The following is a 27,997-nucleotide window of genomic DNA, read 5'->3' as shown; positions in this document are numbered from 1 at the left end:
GGAGATTATGTAAGTATAATGATCTGTTCTCTGAAATCTTTCAAAACTTTTCATTGGTTTTGAGTTGTAGTCGCACACGTTGGGACCCATTTCCCTCCACTGGTAGAAATTAATCTCAGGTGAAGTTAACTTATCTGTGATTTGGGTCTAATTCTGGGGTTACTTACAGTATATATGAAGTGTCTGAATTGAAGATTAAAATATAAAGAATTATCAGTTCCTCACTCATAATTTTAGACCTTTCAAGACAAAATAATTTTTCTTTTGTCCTTTACAAGATTCTCTTTGTGAGTTTTGTACACTTGCACTTAGCTGTTACACAAGACACAAAATAGCATACTATCACCTAATTGTATTAAAAATAAAAATATGAATTGTTCAGAAGATACCAATTCATGGCACTATTTTAGTGGGCTTATATTTTCACAAGACGGTCTGTAAGTGCATAAAGTAACTCAATAGCTTTATCATTTAGAAACATTTGCTATAGTTCACAATGTGAAAAATATTTTAAAGCAAAGAAATGCTGCCTCTACAAGGGCCATAACACAGAAAAAGCTATTAATTATTGTACCCCATCAATAAATTGTAGCATGTATTAAACGTTTTCATTAGCGCTCTTCGAGAAAATAAAAGTTCATACTGCAATTTTAAATCTCCATTCTGAAAGCTACTTCAGTTATTTTTTCATGACAGCAAAATATGAAATTGCTTTCTGCAGCTGGCATACTGATAATTATGTTCACTAAGGACTTTCACATTCTTTTAATTATTATTAATAAGAATAATGATTCATTCCTCTCAAATGCTTTTTGCATGTGCATTCCAAATAAATTTACCGATTGATACAGAATTTTCTAAAGGCTGAACATTTTTTCCTTATTTATTTTATTTGAAAGTATGATTGTACTGATTATTCTAATCTCATCAGTAAAGTATTTTTTCCTATAAATTTATATTGCACATATTTGTTTTTCTAAAGTAATAGGTATTGAACAGGTTTTACTAATGTGTTTAGTTTTTTGGGGGGGATCTTGCATTCTTTACTAGACCAGTTAAGAATTGAGAAGGGATTTTCTTCCCTGTTTCTTATTTTCTCTTTTAATTAATATATTATTAATTTATTCCTGATAATTAAAGGAAGACAGGAAGAATAACTCCATCTGACAAAGCTAGTAGATCAATTTCAGTTCAAGAAATCAGGATGTTCAGTTTCTTTTCTTCTGCTGATTTGTTGAGACCAATTGTATTTAAAACATCAACATTGCATCTGCATATATTATGCTGCCTGATATTGCTGGTACTACATTATAAAATAACTTATAGAAGAAATCATTTTGCTTTTAAGTCATTACAATTGGTAATTATTATATTTGTGACAATATTGCAACAGTTCCATAGTATTATCAAAAAAATCCAATAGATTGCACATTAATTCTCAACTGTGGGAGAAGTTTACACTAGCTATTTTAGGCTTAATTTAATGTAATCATTCCCCATTAGTCAGCCTTTAGGACTGCTTGAGCAGAGAGGGAACTTAAGTTCTTAATTTTGACCCTCTGAATTGCACCAAAATACTCCAAAATAAATGGTGTGAATACCATCTCTATTCCCTCTACTTCTTTTAGAAATGGAAAGATGGGAGGCTTTGGAGAAAGAATTCTCTATGTTTAAAAGTACCCCTTCCATTACTGTATCATATATTATTCAAATGAAGTGTAACACACAAAACAAACTCAAAGTAAATAAAAATACTCACAATTTTTTTATTTAATAAAGTTGCACACAAAAGATATCTTTGCAGAAGTATAGCTAGCTCACAGCATGTAGTTAGCTAATAAAGCAAGCATCTTATTTTAGTAGATATTCCCTACGGGAGACATTCAGACTAAGGAGTCTGACTTTGTTTGTTATCAGCAGAATGACTTACTGAACAAATATTATTAGAAGGTTGTTCATACTTTAGATTGCTTTTTCCATCACAAGACTGAATTGGCTGAACTTTACACATCATAATTTGATAAAAGCAGCCTCAGCTTTTACTGATACTTTTATTGAACTGCTTATGGCTTTGGTCAGGAAAAGCTGTAACTTCCTTGCTCTCGCACAGAAGGAAGGTAGAGTGCAAGTATCATTTTTCAGACTTACTACAGATTTTACAGTCCCTTTCCAATCTCTTTTGTTGCTTTGACTCATTCCTCTAACACCACACAAACCTGCTCTATCTGCCCAGCTGCTGGGGAATCAGTTCCTTTCAAAAGAGCTAAATGCACATGTGCAAACACACAGAGGTATGTATAAAGTGCCCACATAGACCACCTCTGTAGAAACAGATCTCTGTTTTTGTAGATGAGGTATCTTGACCTCAGATAGAGGATCAAAATCCTTAAAGTCATAAATTACTGAATCACCTCTGGAGATTTGTTGGCCTTACCTTTAGGTGCTTGGATACTTGCTGGGAAAAAAGCAAAATATTGTTGATTTTCTTCCTTCTGAATAATAGAGATCCTTTTTGTTAGGATGCTGCAGAAGAAAGACAGTATGCAAACCATTTCTGCATGCTCACATACAGCATCTGGTCTAAACCAACCTTTAAAAAGGCAAAATTGCTCTCAGAAATAACTCTCCTCAGCTGCTCCTTGAAAGCAGTTTCTTTCTAATGCAGAAAGCCCTGCCATGGTGAATACTATGGTTGCAAAGAGTATTCCAGCAAAATGGTGCATATGAGATGCAAGGTGCTAGCATGTTGGTATCAAAATTGAAACAGCCTTTTAAATTGTGGAATTCTTCATGTTCTTTCAGTAACCATACCAGGCATTTCCCCCCTGGATTCTTCAGAAAATTTGGCCGTATTTCTGTGTATTTGTCCATCCATCTGTCCCTACCAGTTACTTTGAACCTGGTAGTGAATTTATATCATATTTGGCAGAAGAATGGCAATCTCTCCAGAAGTTTTGTGAAAACACTGATCAACAGAAGTGAGGGAAACAAATTCTTTTTCAAAAAATACAGCAGCTGAAAGTCAACAGTCATTTATTCTATTGGCCTAGCATTAGCCAAGCAGTATACGTATACTTTGGAGACAGTCACAGGACAAACCATCTTTTACTTAGCCAGTGGTTGACTTGGAAAGGACCTGATGGGTTGTGAAAGTAGATGGAGATTCAAGGAACAAGGAGGGAAAATTAACTACTGCGGTTGTCGCTAGAGGAAGTAAGTAGGACTACAGAGTCAAAACAATCTGGAAGAAACCAGTTGTACTAGCTGCAGTACTCGCAGAACAACTTATATCACAAAACAAATGTATTTCAAAACAACACACTGTCCTAATATCCACAAAATCCACATTCTTGCACCCAAACCAAGTAATTCAATGTGACGTTGTATAGGCAGCAAAACACCTATGTATGCACTTGTGAGGATGGATATTTCTGAGTGCAGACAACTTGAAGGAAAAGTTTAGTGTTACTATATCCTGTCCACTGTACCTAATGAATATATCTAAACATATGCAAATCTGGGAAGAGCCACAGAAAAATGCATGAGTTTTCACAAGTTTCATTATGAAGATTGTGGGAACATGCAGTATATTAGTAAAGAGGATATTTGAAGGATATCAGGGTGAGAGGAGTTAATCACCATCTTGTGTAAAACAAAGCTTTACTGACTTTGACAAAGATATGTACATTCACACCAACCAAGGACCTAGCCCATATTTCTTCTTTATGATTTTTAGATCAGTATTTCCTTAAGGCAACATTTAGAAAACTCCTTCCCTTTTTTTTTTTTTTTTTTTTTTTTTTAAATGAATGACTGTATTTACCATGAAAGAGCTGAATAATGAGCTGTCTGTGCTGACTCTGATCTGGTTTCAGACACTTAGAAGTTCAGCGCTGCAGTTTCAATGTATGCTAATGTCCCTTTGGAAAGGCGTAACTGCACTCAGATGCTAGTGAAATAGTGAACACCTTACTCACTATGTGATACACCCTAGATTATTATAAATAAAACCCATCTAGGGAAGAAATATTTTTTATGTGATTGATTTGTGAAAGATAAACTGGCTTGCTGTAGCTTCTATGTAGACACTATATTTAGGCTCACTTAATAGCCATAAAAAACAACTTTGTTTTATGTGCAAGTATCAAAGTCTGTCCCTCCTAACAGGTAAATCTCCTAGGCTCCATGCTCATTATACCTTCACTAGTCTCCCTTTCAGAAAATGAAAATGCATTAATAAACTGCACATGAATTCTTACCAGCATGATAACTCAAATAGTCACATTTTGTACAGTGGACACCAGTGATCACCAACGCAAATGGCCAGTTTTGTGCCTGATCCTGCAAAAAGTTTAGAATTCTTCGAAGTATATGCCTGGAATTAGTGTACACCTTACAGGATTGAACCCAGAGCATAATGCAAGTTTCTTTGTCACTCTATCCCATGTAACTGAGACCAACGGGGTTTTGATAATGTTTACTTATTTTTAAAATGTTATTGGAGAAATTCCTGTTAATTTTTGGCTTTGAAAATGTTATAGAATGATTAGATTGAATGGAGGACTGGTAGGTCATCTAGCCCAGCCTCCTTATCAAAACAGGGTCAACACCCAATTCAGACCACAGTGGCTAGAGATTTGCCCAGTTCAGTTTCTAAAACTTCTGAGAACAGAGACTCCACAACCTCTTCAGGCAACTTCTTCTACTCTTGCTTATCCTCACAGTAAAAAATGTCTTCTTCACATCCAGCCAGAACACTCCCTGCTTTGTTGTATGACTGTTGTCTTTCATTCTTCATGCACCTCTGTAAAGAGCTTGGCTCCATGTTCTTGATGCTTTTCCCATAGCTACCACAGAGCTGCTGTTGGGTCCCCCAAAAGCTCTCTCATCTTCAGGTTTGTTCTCCATTGAACTCTGAATCACTTTTATCTGAAGAAGGCAGACACAGAGCATACTTGGGTTTAGTCTGAAGAGAGAATATTGCCTTGAATTTTAGTATTAAGTATACAGTAGGTGGTTACAGATAAATCATTAAAATGTGACTTTCCTACAGAGGGAAACTCAGGTATATTAAACCCAGCATCAGAGAAAGCAGTAAGCGCCTCGTCTGCCTTCCATCCAGACAATGGAAATAGTCCCTGACTCTGTAATATAAAGCTGGTGTGTGTCTTAAAATAGCTTAATTATTAAGTATATATAGGTGTATTTGGGTATTTTAGTAGATTTTCCTATTTGAAGTTTCACTGATAAAGCCAATTTCAGCAGACTAAAGCTGAATTAACATTTAGAGTTCTGACCAGAAAAGTTTAACTTTGAAACAGCCTGCTTTTTACAAATCAAAGAAACTTATTCAGTCTGTAGATGAAAGGCTGGAATTTAACTATTAACATTATAAGTCATAACCTAGAAGTACTGGATTACAATTAAACAATAATTACTTTGATTGTCAAACTATTTCTTAAGAAAGGGGAAGATGCTGTTAGTGGAATCCTGGCCTTCCCCCCTGCCCTTAAGCCACTGTTCTGCTGATCACATTCTCCTGAATTCTTTGGTCTTTATTCTGTAGCGGTCTAGTGCTCAATGTGCATAACATGCTCTGTGCTCATTTTCGTCACAGTTTACTACTGCTGCTTTTGGGCACATAGGTAATTTTTTTACATTGTTTCTATCTAGGGTGGCTTCTGATAAAAGCAGAGATTGGGTTCTGCCCTCCCCCTCTTTTTTTTTTTAAGATGGTCACAGTAATTCTAGATGCTCTGTCTCAAAGCAGTTGCTACTTCATGTTTTCTATTTTGCAGAGGAAGCAGTAGTGATTCCGCAGGATTTTATTCACTTTAATGTATGATGTGTCTCTGGTCCTGTAAAATATTTTCAACTAATCTTCAGAAGGAGTGTGATCACTCCTCAAATCTGTTGGAATCTGATGATAGTACCAGTGTTCTGGCCTTCCTGATAATTCATCCTGATCAATGGGGAGCTGTTGCTTGAATTACTCAGACCCCTGTTGGACATTTAAAGGTTTCTTTCTTCTCTATGTACATAGCTTTTTCTTTCACATAATTTTCCCTTGATGTTCAGGATCTTCTGGTGAATATTTGGAAGAGTTAAATGTATTTTTAAAAATAAACATGAAGTAAGAAAAATCTCAATAGAGGAAGGACTTAGCATCCCTGTAGTGACCATCTTAAGGCAAGTGGAAGAAAAGTCACAAGATCATAGCATTAATCTCCCTATGCTTTCCAGACCTTACGGGAGAAAAAGATGTGTAAGCAAAACAGAAATGGCCATAGACTCAAAACTGGCTGTTCTGATGTGAGAGTCAAATACTCTCTCACCAGTTTCTTTTAGATATTCCACCCATAGAAGTTTTAATGTATAATATCAAATTTACTTATCTGAAGATTTTACACAGGATTTTCAATCTAGCAGAGTAGTACAAAATGTACTGAAAACAGAAAAGAAATGTTGATGAGATCCCCAATACTGGTGTCTATTATATGCTCTCTGTTACAATGATGGCCACCCCCAGTCACCAGGAAGGAATACGTGGAGTTGAAGCCAGGTGAAGCCCACTGCTCTCTTCCAAATTATTTTGCTCCTTGTTTTGTATTTATACTTTGTGTTGGGCTGAGATACTTATTCACTCCCCTCCTGCTGGTCTGGCTAACTCAGGGAGATATTCACACCCTTTTAATGACAAAATGTGTAAACATTTACACAACCAATTCCTCCACCCAACTGTTGATAACTGTTTATGTAAAAGGAAGTCTGCCCTCAGTCCCCTTTGTGTTGAGATAAAATCAGCTTTCTTCACAACAGTTGTGGTCAGTCACAACCCACATTATTCCCTGAGCCTCACAGGCACAATGCCATTGCCCAGCGCCTCTGAGCCTTCTTCTATTACAGGGGTTTATTGGTCAGTCACAGCTGACTTCAATGGAAAGGAATGAAGCAAAATAGTAGTACATGTAACTACACTCAGGTGTTCAAACAACCCTGAAAACGCCCTGCTTCTAAAGAGGGCAGAAGAAATTCTCTAACCAAAGACAATAGGAAGGAACAACCTATTCCCATGTAGTTGCCTGCTCCTTGATCAAAATTCAATCTGTTGTAATTTCATTCAGTTACCAAATGCCTCTACTGCTCTGCTCCCTCAGTTTGTGCAGTAATGAACACTGCTGCTAGGTGTGCATTTCCTAGGCTTGTTTAGGCATGCAAACTGTTGTATAATTTGAGGGGGGGAACATGATTTTGCACCCTGGGGCCTAGGCTGTGGAAGCAGAGTCCTAGCTTTTTCAAGGTGAGTGTTATTTTGACATATTTCATAGAATTATAGAATGGTTTGGGCTGGAAGGGAGCTCAAAGATCATCTACTTCCAACCCCCCTGCCATGGCAGGGACACCTCCCACTGGACCAAGTTGCTCAAGGTTCCATCCAGCCCGGCCTTGATTACTGCCAGGGATGAAGCATCCACAACTTCCTTAGGCAACCTGTTCCAGTGTCTCACCACCTTCAGGGTGGTGGAGACACAAACCTGAATGTGTGAAAGGAAATACCTTGAGATAACAAATCTTTATGGGAATTGAACCTGTTCAAAGCTGATGCAGAGATGAAGAGCCAGCACTGGTATTTTAAAATAGATTTGAATAAATGCACATGTCCTGCATTTCCTTTCCTACCCACCGCCACCCTTCTGACCAGCGAGGGCTACGACAGGCTCACAGAGCACTTAAACTGAATGCCAGACATGCTTATGATTTCTACCTTTGGTTTAAAATGCAGGTTCAAAGTCTTTGAATCTTGTATCTGTTACTTGCATCTATTTGCATCCCACTATTCTTTATTATTATTTGCATCAAAATCTGTTTTGGCAACCCTCACAGAATATTTGATGATGCGTTGGATTTGGATATGTTTTGTTTTTCCTCTCAAGATTGATGAGCTTTTTTATGTGGCAGACATTTTAGGAAGCATGAATTACAGAGCCAGAAAGCTAAATTTTATTTTTTCCTACCTCATAGCACATATCAATATGTATTTTTGCTTCTGCATTCTAACAGTGTCTTCTGGAACTTCTTACCATAGTGATTTTGTTTATTAGTAAGCTTTGGGGTGGTTTGTCCAGCAGACTGTCCACAGAGCTCCAGCATTTCTGTCTCCTGAGCTGCGGAGAATGATTGAACTAAGGTCAGCATTATCTGACAAGCTAGCAAGGGGGGAAAAATGGAGCCTCATCTAGCGCCTGCCCAAACGGCACTCGAACTCCGCACTACTGCAAACGGCACATGCCTAGGAAACTTCTGGTGGACGACGTTTGAAGAAGTATGTGTACTGGCAGTAACTAGGATGTCATGAGGATACAAAGTCTCAATTTCTGAGGCTAATATCTGCAGAGCCCTACCCCAGAGACATGTCAAGCAACGAGTGAGGCCCAGGGTACACAGACAACTCCCACACTGACAAAGGAAGATGGGACAGAGCATATCTTAAGGATGAGTCTGCAATTCATTTTAGATACAAAAACATGTACCAAACTACAAAGATTGCCATGGTCTCATTGTCTTCTCTTTGGCCAGTAATTACCTCCACATCTCCAAAAGATTTTTTTTCTCATTATTTTCCTGATTGTTTTAATGAGTAAAAACGTACCATGTATTTTATGGTCAGTTGTAAAAGTAGGACCTTGTATTTAAATGATGAACAAACTGTGGAAGGATATTTTTCTACTGGTGAGTACTTTCTTTTTGGAGTAAAGGCATGTTGCCCTATTAGTACTTTTTAAAGTAACTCCATCAAAAATCTTAATTTTCTGACCATGCATTCTTTTCCTGACTTAGCCACTGACAATTTGTTGCCTCTCCTTTTCTTCGCAGGTCTAAAGTAATGATCAAACATATTGAAAAATTTTGTCTTCCTTCTCATCTAAAATATCCACTACTTGCTAAAATTGTAAGCCATGGAAGCATGCAGCCATACACAAAATCTGTATGTGTATGTCATTACTGCTGAAGGCACAACATATAAAATGCTTTCAAGTATATGTAAAGCAAGCAAACAAACAAATTAATTAGTGTAATCAGTGTAACTCCTGATTCTAGGAGGTATTCATAAAAATACCATGTTTTTATTTATAAAATATATCCCATTTTTTTCCTTGAAATGTAAATTTCAAGTTTAAAATGTCATTTTAATCAGATATATTGACTGAGACCAGGAATCATCATAATAGACAACCTTTATATTTTGTACTTCTGGAAAAGTAGGTAGAATCCTCAGAGGAACTAAAGAGGTTAACCAGAGGACACAGCTAAGTAGCTTTCAACCTGTTATTTTCTTCTGTACTATTAAAATGAGTACATCAGTTCTGTTTATTATTCACAGATTTCTTAAAAAGAATAAGAAAAAATACATGCAATAAAGTATCACTGAGAATGAACTGACAGTAATCTAATCAGCTACAAAGAAACTCAAAAAAAAACAGTGTTGCCTTCTACAGATCAGAAAGCTATCTCACACTTAGCAGCATAATTTCTTTAAAAAATCATTAGGTTTGTAAGCAACCTATGTATCTCTTTCATCATTTTCTCACTAGTCCTTTCAAATTAGCAACACCATGAGAAATAGATATTGAAGACTATCAGGGATATCATGGATTAACTTTGAAAGATAAAATAATATTTTCAGAAAAAGGTTGGGAAAGAGATAGACATAAAAATGTGGTTACATTTTAATGCAAAAGAAAATTAATTAGGTTTTTGGGGGGGTTCTTTTTAGGCTTAATTCATGCTAGGGGCAACTTCCTCAAGTATGGTCTGTCTTCCTAGGTCTTACTGCAAGTTAAAGTTCTGTTTCATAAATTAAAAACTTCTCATCGTGTTCCCCATGAAGCAAAAACAATTTAATGTTATGATTGTTGGTTTTCAACAGAATTATATATGCAGTGTTATAGAAGTAAAACACCTCAATTAAAGGCTGCTTTCTCCTTTAGCAGATACAAGGAACGATTTTTCCCGCTCCAAATTTTAACCCTATTATGGATGCCCAGTTGCTAGGAGGAGCCCTACAGGGAATCAGTGAGTATCTTGACTGATCCTAACACTTTTTTTTTTTTTTTTTTTTTTTTTTCAGAAGCTTTCATTAGGCTCATAAAATTAAAAGTGTCACCACGTATCTGTTGATTCTTCAAGGTATCACTGTAAGACACACTGGTGATGTCCAGATAAATCATGTATTAGTTACAGGAACTAAGAGATGATTAAGATTAATCTAAAATCTATACCAACACTTATAGTAATGAATGTTTCCCTTCGGAAAATAAGAAAAAGAACACAGAATTCTGTGTTATGTCACCACAGTGAAGGCCAACAAAGGAAAGGTTTTTAATTGTAACTTCAACTATTAACTATTATCAGGGAGTGTTAAGTCTTTTAATCAGTCATTAACAAATACAAATAAATGGAGTAGAAAGTTTAAAGTATTTTTTATCTTTCACTCTGGAGCAATTTTTGCTTTCAGTCTACGTACAAAAAACTTTTTGTACACCAAAGCATTTCTCTCTGTTCAGATTTTTGTGTTTTCCTGTTGAACATTGTTGGTATTGTTGAGGGTCAGAATATTGATTATTTTTTATAATATTTGAAACATTTTTCTTATGTTAAAATTGTTTTCTGTATCAGAATTTTTATTCCCCTTGGGCTTTTCACAAGGTTGTACAGTACCAAATCTTGCATTCTATTTTCAGTTTCTTTAATGGAAATGTAAGGACTCAGACTTGATGTCAAATGAACCAAAATGAGTATTATTGATCAAGGGGAATCTGAAATATCTTTATTATGTTCACTACAAATGAGAAGTTTTAAACATTTTGCTAAACTTCAAACACTACTTCACTACTTTTAATGCAATGTTGTTAACATGACAATGCAGAGATCATTCCCTTCATTTAATACTGTAAATACAAGAGCATTAACCTTACTTTTATTTACCTATCAAAGCATATGGGACAAAGTTCTAATTTCAGGGACTACTGGCAAAATAGAAAGTTCTGCTTCAGAGGAGTTTAAGTCTCCATAGCCTTTACAGGCACTGACACCCTGACATCCTGACCCCAAATCTTGCACACATTTGTTCTTGTGAGGCAGTTCAGTCACGTATGTTGTCCCACTGATAACAGTGGTATCACATAAATTAATAAAGTTATTTAGGTTTTTAATATTTCCTGAATCCTTCTTAATTTTTACTGTCGAGACTATATAACTTGTACAGATTCCTAGTGATAATTATTTTCTGAAAAGTGAAAAGAAATCCTTCTGCACAGAGTTTCAGTAATACTGCCATTTTGTGAGTTTGATGGACTTGAATCAGACATCAGACTGATGTTAAATCACTGTCTGGCTAAAAAGCTGGTGTAATTGTGGCTAGATCATCCAGCAGAAAGATAATTAACCTGGTGCATAATAAGCAAATACAGATTTCCTCTGCCAGCTTAAAAAATAAATAAATTAATGTCCAATTACATTTTTGTCAAAATGAAACCCATCAGTTATAGATTATATGATAAAATCTGCCTAACAAAGCTGTTATAGGTACAGAAGGTGTACCTGTAACACATACACACACACATATATATGCCTACATAACAATGACTGGTAGAAACTTGAGGGACTACTCCATTCAGATGCTAGCTGATCCCCATGCTTTCCAGCCTGATTCATCTCTGCTGCAAGAGTGATCAAGTAAATTGATTTACACTTGGAGATACATTTATGTTGGAATGTCATTAAAATGCTCAGCCATCTAAAATTACCAAGAGCAAACTTTTGGAATGGAAAAAAATATCTAAAGTTATAAAATAATATTCAGCATATGTTAATCATTATCTTCCTTTTCATAAGCAGTAAATACTGATTCATTATAGAAGATTAGCAGTATGCTCTAGCCATCAAACTAGTAACCTTCAACAAAATACCACTGGAAATTGGTTAAAATATTACATTTTTAAAAAACTTCATAACTTATTTTATACAGTTCCTCTGAAAATACATATTTTTCAGTTTTTCAACAAATGGTCTGACCATAATTTGTCATCCCCATAAAAGAGAACCCTAATCCTGAAATGACAATTTAATCAATATCAACAGGGCATACGAGTGTGATTTCCCAGGCTCAGCCACAAATTCTGTTATTGTGCCTAGCTCTGAATAGATGAAAACCTCTATCTGTTTTATTGATGCTTTACTCCATTGAGTTTGAGAGGGATGATGACACATCTGATAGTAACAGACTATTTCACTTTTTGCTGGTATTACACCAGCAAGTGAAAGGTACATAATCACGGTAAATAAAACTAATGTCAGTAAATACCAGTGGGATATCAATCTGTTGATTTATATTTTCCAAGAAATCAGGTTAATGTTCTTGAAAAAACATGAACAATCACAAATGTAAATAAATAACAACACTTTTTTAACTTAGAGTTTGTGTCGTGTTTCCTTTACAGGTTGTGAAAAAGATGTGTTGATTGATATCCTAACACAGCGTTGCAATTCACAGAGGCTTATGATTGCTGAGGCGTACAGAGACATGTATGGCAGGGTATGACAGGCATTTTGTGCTTTCACTGTTTCTGTCTCTCTTGTCTCCAGTGCTCTTGGTCAGCCCTTCTCTCAGGTCAGTCACTAGAACCAAAAGCCTGGCAGGCAGCTGTCTGGCACCAACAGACTGGCACACAACTTTGCTCATGTAACTGTCAGTACCTCTGATGGTTCCAAATTGTCATTTATATAGCGGTAGAAGTATGTCTGCTACACATAAAGTAAAAAAAGGGACATGCAAAGTTTCTTCCATAGTTCATTCTCCTCCTCTACTGACCAAACCAGAATGCTTGGATAGACTTATTTCTTCCTCTATGTGCTTTTGGGGGTTTCTCCATTACTTTTTTCAAGTCTCTCAAATACCTAATAAAACAATATTGTATTGGCTTGAAACACCAAAGAAAACCGCCATACCAACAGTTACAAGTAGTTGTACCTTATGCACTGGTTGATGTTCTTATCTCAAGTACTGACATTCTCAGACCTCATACCACATAATCCCATCCATATGCTAAGCACAATACTCATCTGAGCTGCTTAATGTTAAATTTATGAATCTTTGAAATGTGTTTCAAAAATTTTAAGACACAAAAAGTTAGCTTTTTTTTAAAAAAGAGCATTTTATCCATATTTATTGTTTATAACAAGGTAATTTTTGTTATACGAGTTCTTAAACATACACAGAGATAGATATCCTCATTGTATTTCCAGGTTTACTATTGCCAACCAAATGACTTTGGGAAAGCTGCAATGCCTGCATTTTCCTCAGTTACCCCAGCCATATAACAGCAAAAATAACAGCAACACCTTTTGTAAAATCGCTGTGAAATCTAGTGACAAAAAGTGCTCTATGAAACTAGATACTATGGGAAAGCTAAAGAAAAATGCTGTGATTAAATTGGCCAGACACGCCCTTTCCCTAATAGAAGCCATCCAAACATTTTAAACAAAATCCTGTTTTCTTCTTTTCCTGAAGCCTGAAAACACAACAGCTCACTGGAAAATGCCTTGAAGGTCAGTGCATGCTTGCCATTGAATTGATCAGCATGAATGAAGACAGTGCGTTCACAGAAATCCTACCACACAGCCATCAGCCCTAATTAGAGTTAACTAGAAATGGTTCATTCAAAAACTCCACATTAACTGCCGATGTGGAAGTCTGTTACATCACCAGTCTGTTAACCAGTAGAACAGTTTATTTTCTTCTTTGGGTAGCCAAGCTGTTTTCCAGAGGCTGCCTTTGTGCCACCTGTATACCAAAATACCTCACAACCATTGACCTCTAAATATGCTGAAACACACCCTACTCTCCTAGAACTGCGGGAAAGAGAAGAGCTGGATTTAATCAGTGTAGTGGGTTGATTTTATGTTCTCACTATCGGAGATCACTGGCTTTATTTGAACTTTTATAAAAAAACAAATACACAATATTTGTAATATTTTAGATGCAGCCTCAAATGGATGAGGATGTTTTAAATAAACCATAAAAGAACAATAACTGCATCACAGGTATCCTTACCTTCCAAAGACTGTGACAGTGATTGAAATCAGTGGATCTGAATGATTAAAAGTGTTTATCTATTATGAGGTATTTGTTAGGTTACCATTACCATTACACATGCAAACCACACAAGTTCAGTGTTTATCCATGCAACATTCCCCACCGAGTTTTACTTATAGAACATTAAAGCATGTCAAGCTACCCAAAGGTACCTCTGATAGTAAAGCACCCAAGCCCATTCTTTTGAAGTCTTCATTTATCTCCTTGATCACTGGACAGTGCTCCTTCTCTACTCTGTCCATAGCAGCTGGCTGGGTTTTTTTAATGTTTTATCTAGAGTGTTTCAACTGGACCTATCATTTTAACAAGGGAAAACATTTAAAAGCTCCATATCATTTTTATATTTTTAATTTCTGCCCTCTGATACATGAAGATGACCTAGACATAACACGAATGATATCTCAATAAAGAATTGCCAAATGTCCTTCAGGAATGGAGTTATGATTTGCCATATTTAGTATTAACAGACAACAATTATTGACTTGCTCACAACTGATCCATCTGAATTTTCTTTTCAAATCCAAAATAAAAATATAAACAAATAAATAAATCCCTATGAAAACACATCACACCTTTAAATTTATGCCTCTGTCAATCATATTCAGTCAGCCTGAAGTGCTATGAAGCCAGTGGCCACAGACCTAAAGATCTAGAACTAAAAAAGCCAAAGAAAACCTCAGATCTCATTTTTAAGAATTTCAATCTCTAAAGCTATGAATAATAATAGAAGGGAAAGGCAAGCAAACTATTTTTATATTCCAGCAATGGTCTACGGAAAATTCTGAAACTCATGAAACATCTTGTATATACACCCACAATTTTAATTTAAATGAATTCGTTAAGCAGTGGGTATACTTTACAGCAAAAGATATATCAAGATATTGTTGACAGCTTTCCAAAAAAACCTACCTAGTTCCACCTTTTGCCATGAGGAAACGGGGTTCAGTACAAATTAGCTCCAATATAGTTCAGAGAAGAAACAGGAATGCTTACTTTTTTTGTCTCACCTGTGACAGCAGATATACTGAAATGGCTAATCTGGTCAGTGCTCCACACAGTCATTTGACTGAGCCCTCAAAAGTTTGCTATCTTCAGTAGGGACTGCTGAACAGGATGGGATGTGTCTTGCCCTGAACTGCTGCAGTTTACACTTCAGAAGATACTATAGCACACATCACTGATAGAATTTCACTGGCTGTAATCTATATTCACAGATATATTGCATTGGACAAATGTGCCATTCGGCAGTCCCAGCTTATGAGTGGTAAACAGAAGAGACATCCAGCTAGGCAGTAACAATTTTAGCCTTTTCAATCTATGGTAAACCTGTCAGTCCAATCCTCCACTCTCTTAAATTCAATTCAGTCTGTTCAATATGGCAGCCACTATGCCCATTCACTTGACAAGTGTAAAGTGTGACATATTAGAAGGAGAAATAGACAAAAAAAAAAAAATAAACCCCGAACTGGTGCATGATTCAGACATAGAGACAAGCTTTAAGATTCCTTCATACAATTAGCCTTCAAGGATTTCTTATAGCAGAGATGAATAGAAAATGCTAATAATGACAATTTAGAGTTGTCTTTTCTTATTTTTCAATACTTCCCTTAGTTCTGATTGCAGGAGTACTTTTTAATTAGTATCCATTTGTATTATTAATCCATTTTCCCACAGGCATGTTGTCTATTCCACGTGTGATTTAGTGGTTGTCAAATGCATCTAATGTGTATTCACTGAAGACTGCGTATATTTCTTCATCATAAATTTAATTTTTAATATGTCTATGTCCTCCTTCATTGCTACTCTAGCTACTAATTTAATTATATTCAGGCATGTATCAAAACCAAAATACAGGCCTCAAAAAGATGCAGCTCTGAAACACAACAGTTTATACCTTGGGAACTCTTTCTGGTACTCCTTTAAATTCAGACTTAGGTCAGAACAGATCTGACAGCTGCCTAGTGCTATACACAAAACATAAAAAAAGATGAGTGCACAAGTACCCTCTTAATCAGAAAGAACAATAATATAACAAGCTGTTGGCATTTGCAGTGTTTTGAAGGATGCTACCGGGAAAGGGGAGAGTGGGAAGTAAACTCTCATCCATTACTCAGCTACCTGGCAAGTGAGTACTAAGACACATGCAGAGGAAGAGAGGGGTTTCTTTTTATTAATCCAGCTTCTGTCAAAAGTAGTGAATTCAATTTGAATGTAATATATACACAAATTGAAGTACATAACCTTCCAGTAATCCAAAGCAGGTATCTTTATGTACTGGGAGCAATATGGATGATTTTTTAACAGTGAGTAACACTGAAAACAGCACAAAAAATTGCCTGTATTCTATGGGATTTGACTTCCAAAGATCCTTAGCTCCCACACATTTGCACAGGGAATATGCCAAGGGAAGCTGCAGATGCTCTGCCACGGTATTCAGGCTTCCAAGCCTTTAAGTAGTAGTTGCACTTAAATCCCTGAATTTTCTTCTGTATTCTAATGAACTGAAAATCAACAATCCTATGTGGTCTACTGGCTTGTGTGTCTATTGTCATCTCACCCATACTGTTAGAAGAAGCAGGTACTATTTAAAAGAATATTTTTCTTACTATTAGCCAGAATTCATCTTTGACAGTTAGTTCATCTTTATTCACTTACAGAGAAAACCACTAATACTTTTTTTAAGCTGTCTTCATAAAGTGTGACTACTGAAATAATCCTGTCTATGCATTTGCTTTTTCTTTTCAAGGATCTAATAATGGACCTAAAAGAGAATCTCTCTCATCACTTCAAAGAAGTTATGGTTGGCTTGATGTATCCACCTGCCTCCTATGATGCCCATGAGCTCTGGCATGCCTTGAAGGTACTTGTCAAATGCAGAATTGCTTAGAGTCGCAGTCGCTAATTACAGTACTGAACATATGTTAAATTCATTTTTTTGATATTTAAATGCTTGATAAACTGCAGAAAGTTAATACACTGGGTCATCAGAAATACAGTGTTATATGAAGTTTATTCATTGGTATGCTAAAACCAGCATAAATAATATCCTTGTCATGTAACGAATACAATCCATACAAACCATGGTAAACCTGGTAAATGAAGAAATAGTTATACAGGGAAATGTAAGGCCCTGATCCTGAAAGCATTTATGTATGTTACAAACAAAATTCATTTGAACAGCCAGTGCAATGCACTAAGCTTCCACCTCTGAAGAGAGCAATACTTCTTTAGCAGAACATGTCTTTACGTAAATACAAATTACCCTGTGACAAAGCAATGATCACTTCACTCAAATTGAACTGATTACACATTTTGAAGAAAATATCTTCTTTTCTTCCCAGGATCTAAGCCTGTGCTCCTTAAACAACTGAAGTTTTTGGGAAAAAAAAAAAGGATTTTTTCAAAGATCATGTAATTAAATGGTGAAATTCATTCCTGCAGGGCATTGTGGAGGCCAAAAGCACAAATCAGTTCATAAAGGACTTCAATAGGTCCACTATCGGCTGTTGAAAATAATAATCCTTGGCAAATTCCTTCTCAGGAAATTCCTAAATTGCCAATTCCTGGAAGACTGGAAGGCATATTAGAGCTCAACACTCTTTTCTTTTTCTTTCCACGAATATTTGCTACTGTCTGCTGTCACAAATAAGACACAGATTATACCACTCTGAGCAAGGTGATCCATCTTACATATTTTGAGAATCCCCTCAAAAAAAAAAAAAAAAAACACGAACACTGTTTTTTCTTGTCCTTCAGACGCTTAAACCAATGCACTTTTTAGAACAACTGATATAGCTTTAACTACAGTTGGAATTAAAAGGATTGTGAAATATCATTGGTAGCACTGGAAGCATGACTTTTATTAACATTATTGACAAGATTGCCAAAGTTATATTTTTTTCTAAATGTGGCTCAAATAAAAATGTCTTCTACTATTCTGTCTTGATCTGGATTCATTAGCCAAAGTATAAAAGAGGCCACAGGTGTCTCCAGGCTCAGAATCAATGTCATGTTCTCCCATTAGCCCAAATACAGAATACTTACAACGCTATCATGTGCATATCAAAAGTGGCATATGCAGCGTATCTTACATCAATTCAGCTTTACAAAATTAATCCAAATCCTGTGGGAAAATACAGTGATTTGCAGCACAGCATGCATGGCCATGATGCTTCCCTTAAATACCAAATTCTACGGTAGATACTACAGACTGTAACATTCCTAAATAAATTTAAAAAAAAAAAAAAAAAAAGAAGATAGAAGCATAACATAATAGTTGTGCTCATATCTACTTCAGATTGCCTGAACACTTGCTGAGGTTGTATGCTCAATCTTTGCATCTGATTTCTTTCAGCAAATCCTAAATTTTTACTAAAGCTCTAAAATTCTTCCCATTATGTTTCTGTCAGCACGAGTCTTGCTTCATTCTCCACTTGTTAATGTACATGTTGAAATTCAGATTAAGTAGGAATATATTTGAAATACAGTGTTCTACTATTAATTTAGTAATTTTCCATTTAAACAGGTAGACTAGGCAAAAGTACACTCTGCATTGCTCCAGCAGAGACTACTATTCTTTTGTTACTTCTGATAAGCACAGCATTGCTTTCTTCTAAAAGCTGTGGGTTCTACTAACAACATCTTTTCATATTTGCCTCTTTCCACACAGGGAGTAGACACAGAAGAAAAATGTCTAATTGACATATTAGCCTCAAGATCAAATACGGAGATCTTCCAGATGAAAGAAGCCTACTTAATGCGTAATGTTTTTAAGAGCGCACAGTAGCAGTTGTACTCTATGTGCTCTGGATGTATTAGCACACATGTAGGAAATGAATTACAAAAATTAATTCTCAATACCAACTGGTTCCCTTTCCCCTCCTCTCCTATAACTATATACAAAAGGGTGAAGCAAAATGTTTAAAGTTGAAAAAACATCATAGTATTTTTGAGATGTATTGCTGCCTATGACATTTGAAATACCTGGAAGACACATTTAGGGATTTGCAGAAACTTTTGCACACTTTAAGATGTTTTCCTTCAGAAAGTGCTTACTCGGGCTGGACGCTCCACTCACCTGCCTTGATGGGGCATTTCCGAGTGTCCCACCACCACACAACAGCAGCAGTGGTGGGGCTGCGCCTGCAAATCAGTGAACAGGCAGTCTGGGGCAGTGGCTCAGGACCTTGGCAGGGCAGAGCCCCCCAGCAGGGCCCAGACAGACCTTCCAGCCCCATGGGTAGGTCTGTGTAGACCCTGCACGGGTTACTGTGGAATAATCACCCTAGAAAAGGGTGGACAAGTATTTGCACCCTATTTATTCATCCTTTGTTTGCTAATCTTTATTAGTACTACTCAGAGTATGTTAATTTGTGATTCAGATTATACATTTTTGGTTTAACCTAGAATATAATAATGATCTTCAACAAGATATCGATTCTGAGACTTCAGGTCACTTCAGAGATACGCTCATGAACCTCGCTCAGGTACTGTAAAAACAAGTAATATGACTTACATTTCTAAAAAAATTCGTAACAATTTTTGATACTATTTGAGAAGTCTTAAATTTTAAGGTGACTGTGGTTAAAGCTATTCAACAGGGCTACACTTTTGAACAAGGTGGGGGAGTGAAGCAGAAGAAGAAGAAAACTTGAATTCCTTCATCTACTTTGACTTTGACTTTGGCTTTCAGATGGAGACAAAGGTGAACAGACTATCCTATTGAGTAAGCCCCTGGATATTCAGCTGCTGACCCTCTGCTCAATCTGTCTCATCTCAAAAGGAATCTCCTTGCATATTCGAATGAGATTTTAATTTTTAAAGTTTCATTGTTAGAATATATGGTTCATAATCCATTCTAGGCATTATGTAAAAATTGAGATATATTCACATTTGACTGAGAAAGAAAGTATTAAATCTTTCTGTTTTAAACATTATGTTCTTTGTGCTACTGCATATGCTAAATCACAGTACGTTTGCATGCAAGCAAATGAATTGTCACTATCATGCACCAACTTTTGCATTTTTACCTCTTTGTAGTTTTATGCAACAAAGTTGGTTGTCCTTGTCAGGTCACGAGTTCTCATTTTCATTGTAGTCACTGTGCTCATTATCTTAAAAATCTTTTGTAAATCGGAGTAACAAATAATGACAAAAGGACTGCCAGAAGACAACAGCATACATCAAGTGTATTTGTGGGTTTATGTATGTGTGTCTGGGGAAAAAGTTCTTACTAAGATTTGAAACAGCAGCAGCCTTCACTGAGGTACAGAGATAAAGAGCAGATATTTCAAAGGTAGAACCTATAAACGGGAAATATTTTTTTCTAATGTGGGATTTTTTTCCCATAATAATGAAAATTCTTCTCTGCTTAAAAATGAAGAGCTACAGGTTAAGCAACACTTCTCATCTTTATTAAAACCATGGGATACATTTTGGTCTTCAAAAGAAAAAAATTAAAATAAATTATTTGAGACTACATTATTAGTCCTTATTTTCTTAAACCACAGCTATTGATAAAGAGGCCTGAAATCAGCAACTTCTTAGCTAACAATATCTAATTGCTATTTTTCTCATGATAGAGAAATGTTGCAGGGAATTCCAACTTACGCAGTCATACTGCATACCTCTGAAGATTGTTAGTTGAATCATCCATGTTTGGATACAATCTTATACTAAAACTCAGTGATATTTCATTAAAATATATCCTTTGTAGTTCTAGTACTATGCAATTTACAGAAGATTATTCTATAGCAACATTTCCAACGCATCCTTTAATGCTTTCTTCAGACACCCTTTTCTTCAATTTCTATTAAATCTTGGGACTGATGATACACACATCTGACTACAGATGGATGTAAATGTGCTTCACATATGGAGAGCAAACTATCCAATTGCTATAGTGTGATATTTACGGTTTTCATGTCTAAACAGAGGTAGATTAGAAGTTATATGTTACAGTCCTTCCTAAATAAATTAACAGAGTTACAAATCCAGGCTAATTAATATTCTAGTATGAGACAAACATTTTTATTATAATTTCTTTTTTGGGGTATTAATTGAAATATGATCATTTTCTACAATTTAAAAAATAATTACACATATTGTGGGATTCTCCAACCAAACTACACCAAGAGTAACTGTTGAATGTTACTGGGGAAAGTGGGCATTTGACTCATGTACAGTACTATCTAACTTATTTTATTGTTCGCTTGTCTGACTTTTTTCTTGTATTTTCTCATGTATGTAACTTTATGCAGTCATTCCAGCACAATTTTCTTCACATAACTGATCTTTCCACTGCATGAATTCCACTGCGTGAAATTCTTACGATTTAATTAAAATATAAATTAACATTTTTAACAGGAGCTACAAATCAGTCATTCCAAAAGTTGACAGCCAATATATAATTTTAATCCTCCCCTTCACATATCGAGTAAAATAACTAAATTTTAAACTAAAGTAAATTGCTTCAAACATGTATCATTAAGGCAGTGATTACATGCAGCTTGAGACTGTTAAAGAGTTCTGCAACCAAGGCTGATTTGTTTCCTTACAAGACAATTACAGTTAAAAAAAGCAATTCCAAAAGTTGTGTGCTCTTCTCTTTTTCTAACAACTATATAATTCAGATCATAGCGTGTTTACTAAAGCATATCAGCTGGATTTGTGTAACTGAAAAGCTATTAAATGTATGATAAAATGAGAGGAATTATTCTGTGGTTTCTGTATCAAAGTTGTCAAACAATTTCCTAGTCTTGAATCTTAATTTTAGGCAATGTTTATGAGCAAGCGAAATCTCCATTATTTAATGTTCTTGCTCCTATGGTTTTTGCAGGGGGAAAAAAAAATTGAGAAAAGATTCTTCCGGTAATATGCATATTGATAAAAAACAATCAGTGAACGGCAAATGTCACTCCTATCCTTTTTTTCCCCTCATAGTTATACACTATAGTAAGCAATGTAACATCCATAATACTGGAAATAGCTTTTACCTTACCACCGCCTATTTAAAATTGGACTAAAAATGGAATAGGTTTATCTACTTCCCCCATTTTTTCCTCTAAGACCATTTGTCATTCCAGAGTTCCTCTTCTTAGAGGAAACGAAGACATATCATCACAACTGAAGATATTTTCTACAGTTGTAAATTCAACTACTGAATACATGGATCCAATCTAAAAGCTCACATGTGTTATCTCAAGAAATTAAACATGGCTTCATAAACAGACAACTTTATATTCCTATTTAACTTCTGAAGAAAATGTACCCTTTTTTCCCCCAGGGAACAAGGATGGAAGTATATGCAGATCCTTCTACAGCTGCTCAGGATGCAATGGTAAATATAGTCAGATGTGAGTTTCTCAAACACAACAAAAAGAACAAATAGAAACATTGAAAAGTGATTTAGGACTTCCTTAAAATCTTTCGCTTTTTTTTTCCTTTTTCTGGTGTATTAGATTCTTTGGGAAGCATGTCAGCGGAAAACCGGTGAACACAAAAACATGCTGCAAATGATTCTCTGCAACAAGAGCTACCAGCAGTTGTGGATGGGTAAGCCAGCGGTTCAGCTGTTTGAACATAGAGTGGAAAGGAAAAATCTGACTTGCTAATAAAACCACGGTTTACATACCAAGAAGCTCAGTGTGCAGCAGGGTATTAGCCTGAAACCTAAGCGTGAACTGTTGGAGCTCTCAGACTCCCACTGATGTTAATGGGATTTTGGAAGTAATGCAAAACTGAACTTTGCCTGACGACTACAGACAGCTGCAGATAGAACAGACAAACATCAGAATGCCTAATAACAGAGAGGAGAATGCATGACCAAAGAAAGGCATAGGCAATGGCTGCACTGAGTTTACACACAACACAATAGGATGAGGCAGATTTTTAACTATTTTCTTCATTTTTCCAAAGTAACTCTCTGCTATGAGTTGAAACACCTTGGGAAAGGCAGTTGGAGTATTTTCAACAAATGTTTGTATGTGAAAACACATTGCTGTGTTGAAGCTTTTCCCCAGAAGTTTCAAAGAAGTTTTTGATGGGAGCACTTCAGGGTCCACATCCGCTCTCTTGTAACAAACATAAACTCAGAAACGTAATGGGACATTTTTATTTAAAATAGATAATCAGACATAATTACAGATTGCAAGAAATTTATATGAGATCATCCAGATCTTCCACTGTAGAAAAGAAACCTGTCCTATCTGTTTGGTGACAACTCTGAGATGTCTTTTGCTCCGCAGTGCAAAAACAGTCTGTTTGGTGACAAGTTTATCACTGTGCAGCCAGCTGTATTGCTTATGCCAACTTCTAACAGCAGCTTAGAACTACTTTGCTGTAATGGATCAACAAATTCTTCTGTCATGACTTCTGTAAGGCTGGTGATGATAGGATTAACATAATCATATCATGTAACACACCTGCTTATGCTCTACTCCCTTTCTGTAACAGATTCGAGGGCCCTGCCTGTAATGTAGTCCTCCATAAGTTTTGTAGTAAGCAGTGAGCTGAAAATTTTCCGCCTTTCCTAAAGGAGTAAGCATGTCCTGCATATTTGTGTGTGTACATCTGGATACCTGCATTACCCAGAGAACATCCATGTCTGAATACTGACATGTTACACATGTCACGCCACGGCTTCTTGTCACAATATGTGAATCTCTGGCCAGTTTTAGCCACGCTGAGCAAGGAAGTTGTCTTAATGACACAACATTCTTAACAGTTTCATAAACAGAGGTTGCTAGATAGAGAATTTATTAAAGCTTCCAGTGAAACAGAGGCTTTGACATGCATTCATTTTATACTGTATACTGAAGAACCCAGAGAGAGAATGTCCTGGAAGCCAGGTTTCAGGCTACTCATTTAGATTGCCTTACCTGGGGGATATAAACATAATGAAACACTGAGAACAAACAGGGTAAAAAATAAACTCAACAGTTATAGTACTGGGGGGGAAGCAGGAAAAGAAAAGGCAAGTTGATCATTATTAATCACCTAGAATAAAGCAAGATTTTTTTTTTCCCCCCCAAGTTTTCCAGGAGTTCCAAAATATCTCTGGGCAAGACATAGTAGATGCCATTAATGAATGTTATGATGGATACTTTCAAGAACTACTAGTTGCAATAGGTAATGTAAAAATATTATTTTTCTGATATTTTTATCCACTTTACACCCCTATACTGCGTAACTAAATTTTCAGAGATAATTAGAAAAGGGTATTTAAACTACTTTTCCATGGTTTTGTGTAAATCTGAAAATGTACATAAATAGCACCAGAACCTGACTGAGCAGAGCTAGTATCTGTTCTTTTCTTCAAATCTTCAAATTTCGTGTGATAAATGATAACTGCATTACCAACTGATTCTACACATCTTAAATAACTGGCAAAGTTTTCAGGACTTCAGTGGTATATAAACAAGTTCCAAGCTTTATGTGCCTTTTTTCCATTTACAGAATAAGGATGATAATATTTCTACAAAGATGTCATGTGAGCGTATTCACTGATATTTAATAAGCCCTTCAATGCAACAGCAATGAGTACCCACCCAAAATAAGTACCAGACTTTTTCAATTATAAATACAGTTATGTTTGTGAAAACTGGTAGCTGAATTTTAAGCTGAGTCATGGACAGCATTACCAGCTTTATATTTCAAGGACCCCAAAGCCAATAGAAATTATCTTATAATAATCTTATGTTTACCTGTTGCAAATCTTCTCTCCTAGTTCTCTGTGTTCGTGACAAGCCTTCCTACTTTGCTTACAGGCTTTATAATGCAATTCATGTAAGTAGTCTTTCTTCTTCACGTGTCATAAAAAGCAGCTTCCCTATGGTTTTGTTTGCCTGATTATCCTTAAACAAGTACTTATAAATCAGTCCACTCAAACTTTAAGGTTGAGTGTTTTAAAACTGTTGGTGCCTATATAAATTTCAGCAACAGTTAGGATTTAACAGGAAAGATTAAATATTTAGATTCCTTAAAAAAATATCTGTACGGTAACATTGTTCATCTCTTTTTTTAAAACCAAAAAACCTTTCTTTTCTATGGATTGTATCTCCCCCTGCTGTGCAGAACTCAACGTGCACTTTTCTTGAAATGCAATTTTTGTCTCTGGAGATTTAATAAATATCACCAAAAATTAAATCATAAATTAACATTACATTAAAAAAATGGTCATATTTTCTTGTGGGGCTCAATGTATATATGCAGATTCTTTTATCTTTGTGCGTAAGTGCCAACACACTAAAACAAATGAGTGCCAAGAAGAAATGTGGGTAAATGCAAAGAATCACCTACAAATTCTTCATACTAGAGGTCACTGGCAATATTTTCTTTTGGTTTTCATTCATTAGTGAAAATAATGAGGCATTATGTTATACAAAAAATACAGTATAATCTTTTAAGTGTAATCTTTAGAACATGATCATAAAAGCCAGCCATGGGTAAAGTGTGAAGTATCATCTTAGCCACCGAACAAAACTTTTCAGCAACACTTCACAAGGGCCCCAGTATCCTCTTACAGATTCTGCCACTACTGATGTCCCCTTGTTTTGGCTAAACCTGCAACAGTGACTGCAAAGACCCAAGGGAAATCCCAGGGGCTGAGAGGAGGAGGCAGTATTTTGTTTGAGTAGTCAAAAGAGCATTCTGACAGGACAGAAAAATGTTTGCCAAAAGTACCAGGAAATACCAGCTATCAGGAAAAGTGTAGTTTCTCAAAGGTCCTGTTACCAAGACCACTTTTCAAGTTAAAACCTCATTTTTAATTTTAAGAAATATCATGTAGAGAGTTTTCTTCTATATTATACTCAGATGATATATGTGATGCAGGAAAAAATTCTTATTGATTAAGAATAAACATCTGCATATTGTTTTAATTAATATTTTACTCTGTTTTCTCAGTGTTTTAATGAACACAGATAATTCTCAAAAGAAATGCAAGAATTTAAAATAACACCTATTTTTTCAAGTTATGTCCAGATTATACCAAAAGCTTTTTACACATCCATTTATATTGCAATATAATAAAACCCACTCGGGATTCTAATGCTCGAAATCATAGTCCATAATAGTTTATAAGAAAGATCTTAATCTAGCCATCAATCACATATCAAATCTTCTTTCTATATGCAGCTTCTTAACATATCTCATTACTTGTTTCTTAGAGAATAAGACTTCAATATCAATGCCTAGTCAATAAAATTACGATTTAGCTTTAAACAATCTAAATTGCTCATCAGTCATCCCAACCCTAAATCTCTTTTGATTACTTTTATTGCCACTAGATGTCTCCGTTCTCCACACAATTAAAATATGAAAATTTATTTAGAAACAGTTAAAACAGAACTGAACACAAGCTATGCAAATTGTAAATCAATGGTTTAAAATCTCACTGAATTCATATTCAGCAGCAGTTGTTGTGCAAAAGATTATTGGCTTCAGTATGCTTTGAATGGACTCCACAATGACAGTCACAAGAGCTACCTACCAACTGAATGCCTAAGACTACTGACAGCAGTTCATCAGGTTTTTCTTTTTAAAAGTTTCAGTGCATGGTTAAAACACTGATATGTGGGGAATCTGTTGTTCAGTAATATGAATCTTATTATTTCAGCAAGTGAAAATTCTGTAGGATAAAACTTTTGAATGCTTAGGCTCCTTTAAAATCTAGGATATCTTTAAGGGTAGCCTAACTAATGGCCTTATCTATTAAACATTAATATGAGCTTATTCAGACAGGCAAATACATATTGTTCAACTGTCAAGTTTCCTCTCTTTTCTTTTTAGGACTGCGGGTTTCACAATAAAACAGTTATAAGGATTCTTATTGCCAGGAGTGAGATTGACTTGATGAATATACGACAGCGATACAAAGAGAGATATGGGAAATCACTCTTTCATGATATTAAAGTAAGTTTTTGCACATTTGCATCTATTCAGCACTGGCCCCACACAGACTGTGCCAAGCCCTACAAGAAAAATATAATCACTTGGTTTAAAAAAAAAAAAAAAAGTCTAAAACCAATAGCATATCTTTTCAGTGCCTCACGCTGACTTTAGTAAGTGAGCAGTGACTTCTCAACTCACTCACATTCTATGTGATTTTGTCCCTCCTCAACAGTAAGAGGAGGATATAAACAGGACAGGACAGTATATGCTGAGGAATGGTTTGCACAAATAGTTTCTAAACTAATGAATACCACCTTCTTTCACACTGTCCTGCAAGGTTAGGCTGACACCATTTTCATGAAAAACTGAGATAATAATCCTTGCATTTAGGTAGCATCAACCTTCAGAAAAACTATTCCTCTTGTACTCTGTATCTTAAAACAAAACTCTGACACTGTTTAATTGTACAAAAATGACTCTTGCTATGACACTTTACCTTTTTTATGTTGCTATAATCCAGCTGTAAAACGTGCAGTAACTGTAAGAAATTGCTTATGATTTTTTGGTATTGAACTTGAGAAGTATTAAACAGGTTTGAGCTAACCTTTCAAAGGTAGATTGTTTCTAGGTGCCCAAACAACCAAAGCCCAACATATGTTAAATTAAAAAAAAAAAAAAAAAAAAAAAAAAAAAAAACACACCAAAACTTGGCCTAGAATCCTTATGAAAACACTGTAATATTTTACAAAACCTTACAACATCAGTCTAGTCCTTGACACACACCAAAAGAAGAAAAATTAAGAAAATGTGCAGTCACGGAAATCTTGATATTTTTTCTTGCAGCATTTTGCTTCAGGGCATTATGAGAGTGCTTTACTTGCTATCTGTGCTGGTGATGCTGAAGATTATTAAGGAAGAAGAAGATGAACTTTGAAGGCTGTATAAATCTAT

The 27,997-nt window shown here is 35.7% G+C and overlaps 1 protein-coding gene across 1 annotated transcript; it reads left to right on the top strand.

The window, feature by feature from the left end:
• On the top strand, positions 1 to 27,958 carry ANXA10 (annexin A10). Its single transcript, XM_009952685.2, has 12 exons — positions 1 to 9; positions 9,993 to 10,074; positions 12,501 to 12,595; positions 16,902 to 17,015; positions 18,825 to 18,915; positions 19,562 to 19,641; positions 22,440 to 22,493; positions 22,615 to 22,708; positions 24,188 to 24,283; positions 24,882 to 24,940; positions 26,945 to 27,067; positions 27,890 to 27,958. Exons 2-12 carry the CDS (start codon positions 10,035 to 10,037, stop codon positions 27,956 to 27,958), a joined length of 915 nt encoding a protein of 304 aa, XP_009950987.2. The 5' UTR covers positions 1 to 9; positions 9,993 to 10,034.
• Positions 27,959 to 27,997: the final 39 nt, after the last annotated feature.

Source organism: Leptosomus discolor, chromosome 4 (assembly GCF_034619465.1).
Source record: "Leptosomus discolor isolate bLepDis1 chromosome 4, bLepDis1.hap2, whole genome shotgun sequence".
Classification (NCBI taxonomy): domain Eukaryota; kingdom Metazoa; phylum Chordata; class Aves; order Leptosomiformes; family Leptosomidae; genus Leptosomus; species Leptosomus discolor.
Note: the sequence above shows the minus strand (reverse complement) of the source record. Positions and strands in the feature narration are given on the sequence as shown.

Coding starts and splice junctions, on each gene's coding strand:
- ANXA10 (XM_009952685.2), top strand. CDS start 10,035: ATGGATGCCCAGTTGCTAGGAGGAGCCCTACAGGGAATCA. Junction 19,642..22,439: donor CGCTCATGAACCTCGCTCAG/GTACTGTAAAAA, acceptor TTTTTCCCCCAG/GGAACAAGGATGGAAGTATA. Junction 27,068..27,889: donor CACTCTTTCATGATATTAAA/GTAAGTTTTTGC, acceptor TTTTTCTTGCAG/CATTTTGCTTCAGGGCATTA.